The sequence below is a fragment of the Somniosus microcephalus genome, chromosome 2 (assembly GCF_052327205.1).
Source record: "Somniosus microcephalus isolate GS21.2 chromosome 2, FLI_Smic_1.0, whole genome shotgun sequence".
NCBI classification, from domain to species: domain Eukaryota; kingdom Metazoa; phylum Chordata; class Chondrichthyes; order Squaliformes; family Somniosidae; genus Somniosus; species Somniosus microcephalus.
The window spans coordinates 303,419,164-303,434,002 of NC_140988.1; the positions used below are offsets into that span (position 1 = coordinate 303,419,164).

Here is a 14,839-nt window from a genome sequence, read left to right on the forward strand (position 1 = left end):
ATGGGAGGCACATCAGGCAAGACCATGGCTGAATATTTACTCAGACGCCATCCTTTTTCTTGCAGGCCAAGCTATCTCATAATAGGAAACAGCAGCAACGGACGGGTGGAGGGCGGCCTCAGCTGCAACCCCTCAGCGATCTTGAGGCGCACGTCCACAGGATTGTGGCAAGCTAGGTGATCGGTCCCGTCGCCCCTGGAGAGGCCGACCCTGTTCTGGACAGCAATGGTAAGGTCATCACCTTTTTGTCCTCTCTCCTTCCACTTGTCCCTCACAACACCAGCCTTTGACACTTTCAATCCAATTTACTAAATCGCTGCACTCATTCCTCCCTTACTGCCCCCCTCTCCTCATGCTAAAGCCACTCTTGTACCTCCCTGCTTTCAGATGGTGATTCACCAGCTGAGGAGACGGGTCCTCAAGTTGCTAGTGGGAGTGAAGCTGCAGGCGAGGAGGAAGAGGAAGCTGGAGCATCAACGCCACCCTCTCCCGAGGAAGCCCATGCCCACACTGGCAACACGCCTTCCCTGGAGGGGAGCAGGGGGGAAGGGTCTGATGAGGGTGAAGCTCCAGGACCCAGCGGGCTGCAGCAACGCGATGGGGGTAGGGAAGCTCGGGGGCCTTCTCCCCGGAGGGAGAGTAGGCCAGCGAGTCCTGCTGCACTGGACGCAGAGGAGGAGTGGCTCATCGCTGAAATGAACACCTAGGCGGTGGACATGCACACTGAGCTCATGGGTGCAGTGGGAAGGGTGCCCGAATGCATTGAATCACTGGTAAGGAGTGTGGAGCACTTCGCTGTAGCACAGGCGGATGTCACGCTAAAGCTTAGTGCTAAATTCAGTCACTGGCTGCCATGACCCCATCTCAGACTGCTCTCATGCACACTCAGATTGAGGCCACGCAAGTACTGACTGCTGCCATCGTCGCTGGTTCGGACACATTTCCCCGGGGCTCTCACCGCGCCGCAGCAGGCCAGCAATCTGTGCTCCAGCAGATTGCTCCGGATGCTGATGTGCTGCCCGTGGGAGTGCCAGTGTGTCGGTTGAGCAGGGAGTTGCTGTCCTCTCTCAAGACGCCAGCATTCCTGCTGCCACCACTGTCACTTCCCCATTGCACTTGCCACCGCCTGTAGCCCAGACTGCTGCCACCCATGCAGAGTTGGTGCAGTCTGCAGCTGGGCCCTCCAGGCCCAGAGCTGGTCGAGGCCGTCCTTCAAGGGCATCTGCAGTCTCAGGTTCTGACAATCAGCAGCCTTCCAGCAGCCTTGCTGCAGCCACTGGGGCCCCATTATGGAGGAGCGGTAGCGTGGGAAGGGGGCAAGTGTGCAAGGGAAGGAGATCACCCTCGAAGGGCAAAAAGTAGGAGGTGTGACAAAATGTTTGTCAATTTTTTATTGAAGGCCGAGGTTCGTGTTCAAACTTTTGTTTAGTGTTTTGGACATTATCTCCAGGTTGTGAGAACCAGTTATGTTAATGACTGTTTTTTTGTGTTTCTTTCTATTAGTTTGTCATGAAGAAATTACACACACAGAGTTTGTAAAATAAATAAGTTTTTGTATTCAAAATGTACATGTTTGGTCTTTGCAATCATTGCTGCCTTGGCCGGCTTAGGGGTTGCGGGTTGGTTTCATTCATGTTGTTCTCAATGGCAGAAGCCATTTCCTCAGCAGGGGCCTAGAAACGGCTTGCTATCAGCCGTTGATGGACGGCCCTTCCAGTTTCAACATTGTGGGCCTCCCTCCCGTCTTGGTGCTGCTGATGATCATCCTCCCCCTCTTCCTCCTCCTCCTGCGGTGGTGCACCAAGGCCTGGTGGCATTGGCTGGGTCCTGAGGATTGCCAGGTTATGCAGCATGCAGCACACAACTATGAAGAGGGAGACTTGCTCAGGCGAGTACTGCAGGGCTCCTCCTGAGTGGTCCAGACAGCGGAACCGTTGCTTGAGCACGCTGATCGTCTGCTCAACGATGTTCCTGTTGGCGAGATGGCTCTCGTTGTACCGTAGCTCAGCAGGGGTGTTGGGGGTACGGAGTGGTGTCATCAGCCAGGTGCACAGTGGATAACCCTTGTCCCCAAGGAGCCAACCACTTGGGTGATGCGGTGCCTGGAAAAGTTCTGCCACAGCAGTCTGGCGTAGGATTAATGCATCGTGGCTGCTGCCAGGATAGCAGGCATTGACAGCGAGTATCAGCTGTCTGTGGTCACAGACCAACTGGACGTTTAAGGAGTGGAATCCCTTTCGGTTGCGGAAATCCTCTGCATTCTCATGCGGTGCACGCAATGCCACATGCGTGCAGTCAATGGCGCCCTGCACTATGGGGAAGCCCGCTATCCTTGCAAAGCCCAATGCGTGTTCATGCTGTTTGGCCCGGGTTATCGGGAAAGAGATGTACTGGCGTCTCCATTTATAGAGGGCATTTGTGACCTGATGGATACAGCAATGGACCGCGAACTGGGAGATATTGGCGATGTCCCCAGTAACTGCTTGAAAGGAGCCGGTGGCATAAAAGTTCAGAGCCACTCTGATCTTCACTGCCACTGACAGAGATGTCCTGATCCTCAGTAGAGGCTGCAGATCTGGCTGCAGCAGGTGGCAGAGATCAGTGACCACCTCCTTGCTGAAGAGCAGCCTGTGCAAACACTGCTCCTCAGTCAAATTAATGTAGGAGAATTGTTGGTGAAATACCCTGGGAGGGTAAGGTCTCCTGTACAGAGGCCTGTTGGCCCTCCTCCATCTGGCCATGATTGCCACTCTCTCTCTGCGTCTCTGTGGCCTCCGAATCTGCAGGCGCAGGATGACACCCCGAATCAGTGCAGCCTCCATAGTCTCTTGGCAATCAAAGTAATGAAGGTCAAAAACAAAAGTACCTGCAAAGTGATGCTCAGTAGCCAAAACTACATCACACAGCGCTGACTCTATGCAGAAGTCTCTCCTTCTCTCTCAGAATTTCTCTCTGTCAGAATGAGTGGTGCAAAAATGTCTACCACAGAAAAAGCCAGGAAGAGGCCGCCTTTAAATAGCATCTCCCCAGCCCCACACCAACTGGGAAACATTCCAGTCTACCTGTCGTTGCTTGCGCTAGGTGGAAAGGAGGGGGGCGCCACTCAATATCCGGTCCAGGGCGCCACAAGGGCGTTGCACGCTTGAATGACGTCAAGATCTGCGGGCGCAGGAGATCGGGGCGGTATTGTTTAGCGCCGCCACAAAATATCTGGTCAATTTCGCGAGTGGCGCAGACATCGCCGCGCACGGGCGCTGGTTGCTTTGCGCCCCATTAGCGCCCTCTTAAGGCGCTAACGGGAGGCGGAAACCAACTGAATTTTTCCCCCTAGGGCCCTTATATAAATACTTTAACTACCATTTAACCTACTTCTGGCACACGTCTGGATGCCTACGGAGAACATAGCAATATTAGGAACAGGATTAGGCCATTCAGCCCCTCAAGTCTGCTCCGCCGTTAAATTAGATCATGGCTAATATGTACCTCAACTCCATTTACCTGCCTTAGCTCCATATCCCTTGATACCCTTTCATAACAAAAATTGATTGATCTCCATCTTGAAAGTGCCAATTGACCCAGCATCCACAGCCTTTTGGGGGAAAAGTTCCAGATTTCCACTACTGTTTGTGTGAAAAATTGCTTTGAATTTGTGGTTGGAGGCTTCCCGCGGGGAAACGCCTCCGATCCGCAGATAAAATGCCCGTGTACCTGGTGGTCCGGGAGGTTCGGAGACTCGTGGTCCTGGGCCTCTCTGGGTACCCGTGGGTAGAGGCCCATGTATCCCAGGGGCACAGTCGATTCGCAAACACCCCTGGGATCACGTGGGCCGGACCAATGAATAAAAGAAAGGAATCTCCATTCATACTTATGGGGATTCCGTATCTACCGAAACCCCATAAGCATGAATGGGAATACCCCAAAAAATACACCTATAAGTCAAATAATTTTTTTTAAAATTACATATTTAAAATTAATTAAAATGGCATTTATTTAAATGTTTAAAACAAAAATTTAATTTTTTGAAAAACAAATTTAAATGTTTTAAAGGGGCCAAAAATAAACTTACCTTATTGCACAGGTTTTTTTAGTGTATAAATGATTGAAAAAAAATTATTTTTATGTTTTTTTAAACTCTTACACTGGTAAAAGCAGGCCTTACGCTTTTACCAGGCGTAAGAATTTCACGTGCATTCGCTGGGCAGAGTTGGGCGCCCGCGGAGGCCCTTATCCCAGGGATGGCTTCTTGACAGATCGCAAGTTCCGGAACCTGCGCGGCCATTACAGGCACGTGCGCACCCTCTACGCGCCCGTAAGGGCCGCAAAATACGGGCCTATGTCTTTTTCCTAAAATGCACTATTTTACATCTATGCATTTACTGCATATCTTCCCGCTTCAGAGTTGCTATTAATTTTCCTCACAGTTTGCCATGTCCCCTAATTTATTGCTGTCATCAAATTTTTATATCAGTTGCTCTGTGCCTACGTCTAAATCACTTATGTATATGGAGATCGAGAAGTCACACCAGGAATCCTTGATGCGCAGCCCTAACTATATCTTGCCTATCTGATAAAGATCCATTGTCTCCTGTTCTCTGTTTTGTATCGCTCAGCCATCTCTTTATCTATGCTGTCACTTTACCTTTAATCCCATGGACCTTAGTCTTCACAATAAGGCTCTTATGTGGCAGTTGGAATAATGTCCAAATAGACATATTTCCTTTGTTATAACCTCAGTAATTTCCTAGAAGAATTTGATTACATTAGTTACACATGACCTGTTCTTTTTCAAATCTGTGTTGGCTCCCTGATTAGTCCATACCTTTCTCAGCGTCCACTAACGTTATCCCTCATTATGATTTCTTGCAGTTCACCTACTACAGATGTGTGGCATTATCAGTTTTTATGGTGCTTCTTAGCCCTTTAAATCACTTTACTCTTAGCTTGGAGCTCCATATTTCGTGATTTTTTTTTAGAATGTTAAAGGTTTTCAACTTCTGCTAAGAAATCCTGAAAAAAGCAGATTCGATTGGGTAAAATCCTCAAGCCTGTGTTCCCAATAGGGAGCCACGCTTGAAGGGAGTATGGGTCGGAGAATCGGCAGTACAGTACTGCAGCCCTATCTCCAGCCTGTGCTCCTCCAGAGAGCGGCCCTCGCTGGGACACAGGATTGATGACTTTACCCATATCATTTTCAAACTGCAGGTCCCTCCTTCTGTCTTGTTGCTGCTATTTATATTTTGCAGATAACAGAGCTCACTAGTATGGGTTTCAATGTGCAGCCTGTTTTTGGGAATAAAAGAATTTGGAGATTGTTAGCTGGAAGAACGCCTGCTCCTCCTGGCTCACAAAGAAACCTGTAATAAATTTTAAAAATCTTAGCTTGCAGGGCCTCTTCTGGCCCTGGCTCCTGTTGCTGGCAGGTTAGGCCCAGTGGAGAAGCCACCACTGCTCGCCCGCTCAGGGCTAAGGTTAAAATAGCAGATTGGGCCCGAATGATGTCAGCTGAGCCCAATCTGCATATTTAAAGAGGACCCTGGCAATTTGGGGTGGGAGTTCTTGCCCCCTGTAATTTAAAATTGCAGTCAGGCAGATCGAGGCGAGAAAGGAGTGGGTAACTCCCCCGTTCCATTTTAACTGGAGTTAATGCGGGTGGGGTGGGGGTGGGGGTGGGGGGCAGGGAGGGAACCTCCCCTCTCACTCCAGCCATTTCACCGACCACCTTCTTGTGATCTTGGGGGAATTTTAACCTCCAACGACGGGTGGGTTTGGGTTGGGTGGGAAGTAAAAATGTAAAAAATCTCAAACCTGAACCCAACCCACCTCGAACCTGCCCTTTAACGGAGGCGGGGCAGGGGGCGGGCGACCAATCCGCTCCCAGGAGGCAGGTCCTGCATTTAAATATTTTAATGAGGCTGCGTGCCTCAGATCTTTTCTCTGTTCCAGCTTTAACCCTGGCTAGCTGGGTTTCCTGGGCCTCGGGAAACCTGGCAGCTTAAGAGAGGCGAGGACTGCTGCATGGAAGAGCCAAGTGCTTTTCCAACACTGCTTGTGGGCCAGGAGGAGCAGGAGTGCTTCCCCCCAGCCCCCCAGCCCCCCAAGCAAACCTGTTAACCTCCCCCACCTCCCTAGCGATTGGATCCCCCCACCATGGTTCAATAGCCTCCTGATGTTCTCCACGGGCCCCTACAATCCTCTCCCCTCCTCCCTGATCTCTTCAGCCTCCTGCAATTTTCTTGCCTCCTCCCCTCATCTCTCCGGCTCTCCGCAATTTTCTCCCCTCCTCCTCCGATCTCTCATGGACCCCCGCGACCTTCTCCCTTCCTCCTCCGATCTCTCCTGGCCCCCAACGATCTTCTCCCCCGATCTCTCCAAGCCTCCCCATCGATGTCCCCCTGACCCCAAATCTTTCCTGGCCCCCCCATCAATGCCCCCAGCCCCCAATCTCTCCTTCCTTCCTCTACGCTTCCCAGCTGTGGCCTGGGGCTGCAGGCCTACTCGTCCGACAGCCAGACAGCCTTTCAATCTGTCTGGCAGCGGCCGGGAAATGGATTTAAAAAATGTTAATCAGGTACTGGCCATTAAATTCAGCAGGGCCTGAGGGAAACCCATTCTTCTGGGTTTCCCGACTGCAAAACTGCACCTCGCCCCGCTGCCTCCCTGTAAATATCAGGGCCCTTATTTAAAAAAAACCCTACAAACCTGAGTCTGCCTCCCTTTCAGAGCTGCACTGGCCCTTTAACTAGGGTCAAATGGATGATCTATGCATCTGCAGCACGCAAAGCTTTGTGCAGAGAGTTCAAATTGGTAAAATCTACCATTAAAGTCTAAAATATAAAAATTAATCTTCTTGGGAAGAATCTATTGTGAATAACCTTTTAGATTATTAAAATTCAGCCTTTTATTAATTTCCTTGAGTTCTTTGGTACATTGCTTTAACCCAAGTTGTATATTGGTGATATTTTCTGTTACTGTATTTATTTTCAATGTCAGGAGTTGGTTAGCTTTTTACATTTTTGACCAAAATTAAATTCAGAGGGGTAATATTCTCCTTTGTCCTGCGAAAGCAACAAGTGGCTGTTTGGAAAACCAAGAAAGTGAATCTCAAAAATATGCGATTAATAATTATATCGTTGCAGATAAATTGTGGCATTTTGGTAATAAACAGCTAACAGTAATTGGACCAAACTCTACTGCTGGAATATTTACTACTTATCCGCCTGAACAGTTGAGTGCAGTCAGTGGCATTTTTGATCAGGTAAGTGAGCAGAACTTCAATAGATTAGATGCATGCTATGCCATAGAGACTGCGACCTGGTCACCTCACAGAACAGTTTATATTCGATTATTTTATCAAATGGTTGAGGCCGAATTCCAATTATCAGATTGAATTTATAATATGATTATATCCAAACTGTAGGTTTCTCACAATGTAATATATTACAATTTTTAGTAAATTTTTACTAACGTGTGATGATATATTGCACTAGAATGTATTATAACTAAAATTTATAGGGCAGGCTTTTCCTTTGGGAATCCTCCCACTTCTAGGCAGCACTGGAGAGTTATTGAGAGGAAAATGGGCACAGGAGACCTACTACCGAACCCCTACCCATCTCATTAAAAGTTATTTTAAGTTTTAAGGTGCAGACTGGGGCTCGGGAACCAATGAGTTCTGCAACCTTAGACCCCTGTTCCTCTCTTTCAAGGTGGGCCACCACAGAGATGACCCTCAGCCCACTGGTTCCCACGTCTTGCTGTCTGTAGATCCAGGCAGGGCTATTTCATGTGATCCCTCCGCAATGCTTGAGAAGACTGTGCCTCCCTCACAAAACAGTAACTGAGTTATGCCAGCTACGAGAACAACTCATGAGGATGATCTTAGCGGACAGTTCTAGCAGTTATTCCGGCCATGATCTTTACACTACAGTCAGTCAGTGCCTGGAGTACGGACTATCTCCTTCTCTTCTTCTTAAGCAGTCCCTCGGAACCGAGGATGACTTGCTTCCACATTAAAAATGAGTTTGCAGGTGACTGATGAGTCCAATGCGGGACCTACAGTCTCTGTCACAGGTGGGGCAGACAGTGGTTGAAGGGGCGGGTGGGTGGGGTGCTTGGGTTGACGTGCGCTCCTTGCGCTGCCTGCACTTGGCTTCCGCTTGCTCCCGGCGAAGAGACTCGAGGTGTTCGGCGCCTTCCCGGATGCTTCTCCTCCACTTTGTGCGGTCTTGGGCCAGGGATTCCCAGGTGTCGGTGGAGATGTTACACTTTTTCATGGAGGCTTTGAGGGTGTCCTTGAAGTGTTTCCTCTGCCCACCTGGGGCTCTCTTGCCATGCCGGAGCTCCAAGTAGAACACTTGTTTTGGGAGTCTCGTATCGGGCATGCGGACAATGTGACCCATCCATCGGAACTGATTGAGTGTGGTCAAAGCTTCGATGCTGGGGATGTTGGCCTGAGCAAGAACACTGACGTTGGTGTGTCTATCCTGCCAATGGATTTGCAGGATCTTGCGGAGGCAGCGTTGGTGGTACTTCTCCGGTGCTTTGAGGTGCCTGCTGTACATGGTCCATGTCTCTGAGGCATACAGCAGGGCGGGTATCACTGCTGCTCTGTAGACCATGAGCTTAGTGCCGGGTTTGAGGTCCTGGTCTTCAAACACTCTCTTCCTCAGATGACTGAAGGCTGCACTGGCACACTGAAGGCGGTGTTGGACTTCGTCGTCGACGTCTGACCTTGTTGACAGTAGGCTCCCGAGGTATGGAAAGTAGTCCACGTTGTCCAAGGCCTTGTCGTGGATTTTGATAATCGGGGGGCAGTACTGTGTGGCGGGGGCAGGTTGGTAGAGGACCTTTGTCTTACGGAGTCAGTCAGTCAGTCAGTCAATGCCTGGAGTATGGACTATTTATTGGCCTGACAGCAGAATCAGGACTCAAATGTTTTCCAGTGTTTTTCTTTTAGTTTCCTTGTCATTACCAGAAGTCATTTATCTAGACAATATAATGCATCATTTAATTTTGGTAGAATCATTTCAGACAATGTTCTTATTCTACACACCTCCTCCCTCACAATTTATATCAGGGGCATGTAGGAGAAGAAATGGCATCTGCTTTTTGGTATCCAGTTTACCCTCTCACCCAGTAATTTCCCCTCTACTTCTTTTGACCGCTAGCATGCAGAGGAACTGGCTAATGAAATCTGAAATTATGTTAGACTGTGTGTGTGTGTGTGTGTGTGTGTGTGTGTGTGTGTGTGTGTGTGTGTGTTTGTGTAAAATATTTATTCCTGTCGTCATTTTTAAAATTCTTTTACTTTCGGTAAAATTTATTTATCTGAGCTGCTGCATCGACATCGACTGCTGCCCAGGAAGGCTAAAATTCTAGTACTGAACCTATATGACTGTTATCATCTCATCAGACATAGGGCTAGGTAGGATTCCAGGCTAATTTGAAGGTTTCAGGTTTGCTTTTGAAATTTGACATTTGATTCAACAGAATTAAGAACAATTCAGACATTCTCTTGGGTAGTAAATGAAATAAAGGATGCTGCAGATTTGACATGTAATGTAGATACAGTAAAGCTCTGGTGTTTGACTTTCGTTGATTTCTCTTTTTCTCAATGCAGGCAATCGGGACGGCAGCTCTGATACTTTGTATCCTTATCATTGTGGATCCAATGAACAAGCCAGTGCCAACAGGACTGGAGGCCTTTACCATTGGCTTTGTGGTTCTGATAATTGGCTGGTCAATGGGTTCAAATTCCCAGTACTCATTAAATCCTGCCAGAGATATTGGACCTCGCTTGTTTACTGCAATTGCTGGTTGGGGATCTGAAGTTTTCACGTATGTTTTGTTATCATTTCTTATTAGTAGATATGCTAATAATTCCTTTTCAATTAGAATTACTATTTGTTGACTAGAAAGTATGATTAATATTAACCATTAAACGATGATGCACTTTTCTGTACATGTACTCTAAGAAAATTGAACGCCATCGTCAGTAGCCCCCCAGAAGAACTGCTAGAATGGGTTTCTTCCTGAAATTTAAGGCATAGTAAAGCTGAGTTAAAGGGCTCCTATATATGCCTATATATATGTAACTGAACAGGGCAGTGAAACTGATGAAATGTTAGCAAAAAGCCAGTCATCTTGTCAGAATGTCCGAGCACTGTCATTGGTCGTGCATTCAGAGTAAGCCTGATACTTTGTGAGTCCATTGGACTACACAATATTCGACTCTCGGGCGAGGGGCACTGTTCAAGAGGGTTGTCTTCTTCATTTAGAGGATGATTTTCTTGAGTCAGTTAGAGTATTCTGTCACCAAAATATTCTTGTTTTTGGAGGGTTTTTTCTTTACTCTGGCTATAGAGCACATTCCATTAGGCAAGGAAAAGCAGTTTCTAGACTTTGTAGTTTGGTTGTCAACTCCTCCTAGATTTTCTAACAGCTTGAACAATTTTCTCCTAAAGGAGAAGTTAAAGTTGGTAATCTTGCCACAGATCACTTAGACCGATCTTGGAGATTGACTGGGAGCCATACGCCCTTTCCAGAAGAAGATGCTTAAGATTCAGTGTGCAAGGAATAGGTTACCAATAGAAAGTACTCCCTTTCAGCCTGACTTGATCATAAAGACTATTACTGTCAGTAGTGGACAGCATTCCATTGCATATAGCGTGTATAAATCTGAATTCCCTCTCACAACCTAGCAAGGGCAGCAGTTCAGCAGGTCTTGACTATGTTAGGATATTAAGGGGAACTTGTTGTTTGTTCATGGGATGTGAGGGACTCTGGCAGGGCCGCATTTATTGTCCATGTCTAGTGTGGGTCATCTTTTTGACCTTGTGCCAGCCGTGGCTCAGTTGGTAGCACCCTCACCTCTGCGTCAGAAGGTTGTGGGTTCAAGTCCCACTCCAGAGACTTGAGCACACAAATCTAGGCTGACATTCCAGTGCAGTACTGAGGGAGGGCTGCATTGTCGGAGGTGCTGTTTTTTGGATGAGATGTTAAACCGCGGCCCCGTCTGCTCTCTCAGGTGGATGTAAAAGATCCTATGGCACTATTTCGAAGAAGAGCAGGTGAGTTATCCCCGGTGTCCTGGCCAATATTTATCCCTCAATCAACATAACAAAAACAGATTATCTGGCCATTATCACATTGCTGTTTGTGGGAGCTAACTGTGCGCAAATTGGTTGCCGTGTTCCCTACATTACTACACTTCAAAAAGTAGTTCATTGGCGGTAACGTGCTTTGGGACGTCCGGCGGTCGTGAAAGGTACTATATAAATGCAAGCCTTTCTTTCTTTACTGCAATCCTTGTGGTGATGTTGCTCCCATGATGGTATTAGGTAGGGAGTTCCAGAGACAATGAAAGAATGCTGCTCGATGCCCATGTTAGGATGGTGCACATATTGAAGGGGGCCTTGGTGATGGTGTTCTTGTGATGTTAGTGGTCTTGTTCTTCACAGTGGTAGAGGTCACATGGTTAGGAGGTGCTGTTGAAGTAAACTTGGTGAGTTGCTGCAGTGCATCTTATAGATAGTACATACTGTAGCCATAGTGTGCTGGTGATGAAGGGGTTGAATATTGCATCTAGTGGCAGGTTGCCAAACAAATGGACTGCCTTGGTGTCGAGCTTCTTGAGTGTTCTTTTAGCTGCACTCGTCCAGATGAGTGGCAAGTTATCCATCGCATTCCTGACTTGATCCTTGTAGATGGTGGCGAGGCTTTAGGGCTTTAGGTGGTAAGTCACTCGTCAAAGAGTCACTGGCACAGCCCTGTTCTTGTAGCTTCAATGTTGATACTCTTGATATGCCACTGAAAATGGAATTGCTAAAATGACACGTCTATATGCTGAAGTGTATTCTGATAGCATTTTGTCATTTTATTTTATTGATTCACTGTAAAGTCCACCTTTGTCATGTTTCTCTCTTTTTTCAGTGCTGGAAACTATTGGTTTTGGATCCCACTTGTCAGCCCAATCATTGGTGCCATTTTTGGTGTTCTGATGTATCTATTCATTGTTGGATTGCGTGTTGAAGCAAGAAGCGGCTGCTCACCCAATGCAGAACAAAATGTAAAGTTAATGAGCCAGAAACCAAAGGGGAGGCGCTAATGATTAGATAGTGCATGGATTGTGATTTTCTGAAGAATTTTGTTTTAATAATCTTCATGATATTCACCACTTAATTTGTTTAGTCCAACGCCTTTGAGAATTGCATTTCTTTTCACATTTCTTTTCACATTTTCAAAATTTGTATATTTTCTATCATTTTATTATCTGCAGAATCAATTTTTTGTGTATTTCTAATACTGGACGAGAGAGAGAAATATGCAAGACAATAGATCTTTTCATAATTTTCAATATTTTCTGAATTTGTAAACCATTTTGTATATTTTATTTTGAATTAAATAAACTACTGTAGAACTCAAAGGGTCAGTGGCCGATAGAGTCTGTATTTCATCAATTTAATTGACTAACCAAAAACAATAAAAGACATAACAACTGCCCAGCAGGCACGTATCCCTAATCACATTTCATTATATGAAAGTGCTGGAGTTTCTTTTTATTAATAAACTGATGTTAAGGTCATAGCTCATAATAGAGAACATCACCAAAGTTGAAGATGAGGTGCTGTTCCTTGAGTTTACGTTGAGCTTCCGTGGAACAATGCAAGAGGCCAAGGGTGGTGAGGTCCGAGTGGGAATGGAGTGGTGAATTAAAATGATAGGCGACCGGAAGCTCAGGGTCACCCTTCCGGACTGAATGGGGGTGTTCCGCAAAGCGGTCACCCAATGTGCGTTTGGTCTCCCCAATGTAGAAGAGACCGCATCGTGAGCAACGAATACAGTATACTAGATTGCAAGAAGTACAAGTAAGTCGCTGTTTCACCTGGAAGGGGTGTTTGGGGCCCTGGACAGTGGGAAGGGGGGAGGTATAGGGGCAGGTGTTACATCTCCTGCGCTTGCACGGGAAGGTGCCAGGCAAAGGGCAAGGGGTGCTGGGGGTGAAAGAGGAGTGGACTAGGGTGTCTCGGAGGGAGCGGTCCCTACGGAATGCTGAAAGGGGAGGGGAGGGGAAGATGCGTTTGGTGGTGGGATCACTTTGGTGGTAGCGGAAATGGCGGAGGATGATCCGTTGAATGTGGAGGCTGGTGGGGTGAAAGGTGAGGACAAGGGGAACCCTATCGTGGTTCCGGGAGGGAGGGGCAGGGGTGAGGGCAGAAGTGCGGGAGATAGAATGGACACGGTCGAGGTCCGTATCAACCACGGTAGAGGGGAATCCTCGGTTGAGGAAAAAGGAAGACATGTCGGAAGCACTGGTGTGGAAAGTGGCATCGTCGGAGCAGATGCGGCGGAGACAGAGAAACTGGGAGAATGGAATAGAGTCCTTACAGGAGGCAGGGTGGGAGAAAGTGTAGTCCAGGTAGCTGTGGGAGTCAGTGGGCTTGTAGTGTATATTGGTCAATAACCTATCCCCAGAGATGGAGACGGAGAAGTCGAGGAAGGGAAGGGAAGAGTCAGAGATGGACCATGTGAAGGTGAGGGAAGGGTGGAAATTGGAGGCAAAGTGAATGAAATTGTCTAGTTCAGTGCGAGAGCAGGAAACGGCACCGATACAGTCATCAATGTATTGGAAAAAGAGGTGAGGGAGGGGACCTGAGTAGGACTGGAACAAAGAGTGTTCCACGAAAAGGCAGGCATAGCTAGGACCCATGCGGGTACCTATAGCAACACCTTTGATTTGGAGGAAATGAGTGGAGTTAAAGGAGAAGTTGTTCAATGTAAGAACAAGTTCAGCCAGGCGGAGGAGGATAGTGGTGGATGGGGACTGTTCGGGCCTCTGTTCAAGGAAGAAGCGGAGTGCCCTCAGGCCATCCTGGTGGGGGATGGAGGTGTAGAGGGATTGTACATCCATGGTGAAAGGAAGCGGTTGGGACCAGGAAACTGGAAACTGTTAAAGTGGCGGAGGGCGTCCGAAGAGTCGCGGATGTAGGTGGGAAGAGACTGGACAAGGGGAGAAAAGATAGTGTCGAGATAGGAAGAGATAAGTTCCGTGGGGCAAGAACAGGCTGAAACGATGGGTCTACCAGGGCAGTCCTGTTTGTGGATCTTGGGAAGGAGGTAGAAGCGGGCTGTGCGGGGTTGGGGAACTATGAGGTTGGTGGCCATGGAGGGAAGATCTCCAGAAGAGATGAGGTCAGTGACAGTCTTGGAAACGGTGGTTTGATGTTCGGTAGTGGGGCCATGGTCCAGGTGGAGGTAGGAGGAGGTGTCGGAGAGTTGGCGTTCAGCTTCCGCTAGGTAGAGGTCAGTTCGCCAAACAACAACAGCACCACCCATGTCAGCAGGTTTAATGACAATGTCAGGGTTTGATCTAAGAGAATGGAGTGCTGCAAGTTCAGAGGGAGGTAGGTTGGAGTGAGTGAGGGGAGCAGAGAAATGGAGACGGCTGATGTCACGGCGGCAGTTAGCGATGAAAAGATCTAGAGAGGGTAAGAGGCCATGGGGAGGGGTCCAGGTAGAATGGGAATTCTGAAAGCGGGAGAAAGGGTCAGTCGTGCGGGGGAAGACGCCTGGCCAGAGAAGTGGGCATGGAGACGAAGGCGGCGGAAAAAGAACTCAACATCGTGCCGAGCTCGAAATTCATTGAGGTGGGGGCGTAAGGGGATGAAGCTCAGGCCTTTGCTGAGGACTGATCATTCGGGGTCAGAGAGTGGAAGGTCAGAGGGGATAGTGAAAATGCGGCAGGGGGTGAGATTGGGAGAAGGGGGGTCAGAGGAAAGTGAAGGGGAAGAAGGTTCCGGAGGGGCGTTGGTGTCCAAGAGTTGATGAAGCTTGCGATCCT

General features: G+C 48.0%; 1 protein-coding gene across 2 annotated transcripts in view; it reads left to right on the forward strand.

Annotated features, from left to right (window-relative positions):
• Positions 1–12,490, forward strand: part of LOC147123503 (aquaporin-3-like) — a 37,238-nt gene extending 24,748 nt beyond the window's left edge. The window contains exons 4-6 of one of the 2 annotated variants that reach the window (XM_086004638.1): positions 7,137–7,255; positions 9,620–9,837; positions 11,932–12,490. In XM_086004638.1, the coding sequence (XP_085860764.1) occupies positions 7,137–7,255; positions 9,620–9,837; positions 11,932–12,106 (512 nt within the window). In that variant the 3' untranslated portion in view covers positions 12,107–12,490. The remainder of the gene's footprint in view (positions 1–7,136; positions 7,256–9,619; positions 9,838–11,931) is intronic. The other variant, XM_086004629.1, reaches the window with a different exon arrangement.
• Positions 12,491–14,839: the final 2,349 nt, after the last annotated feature.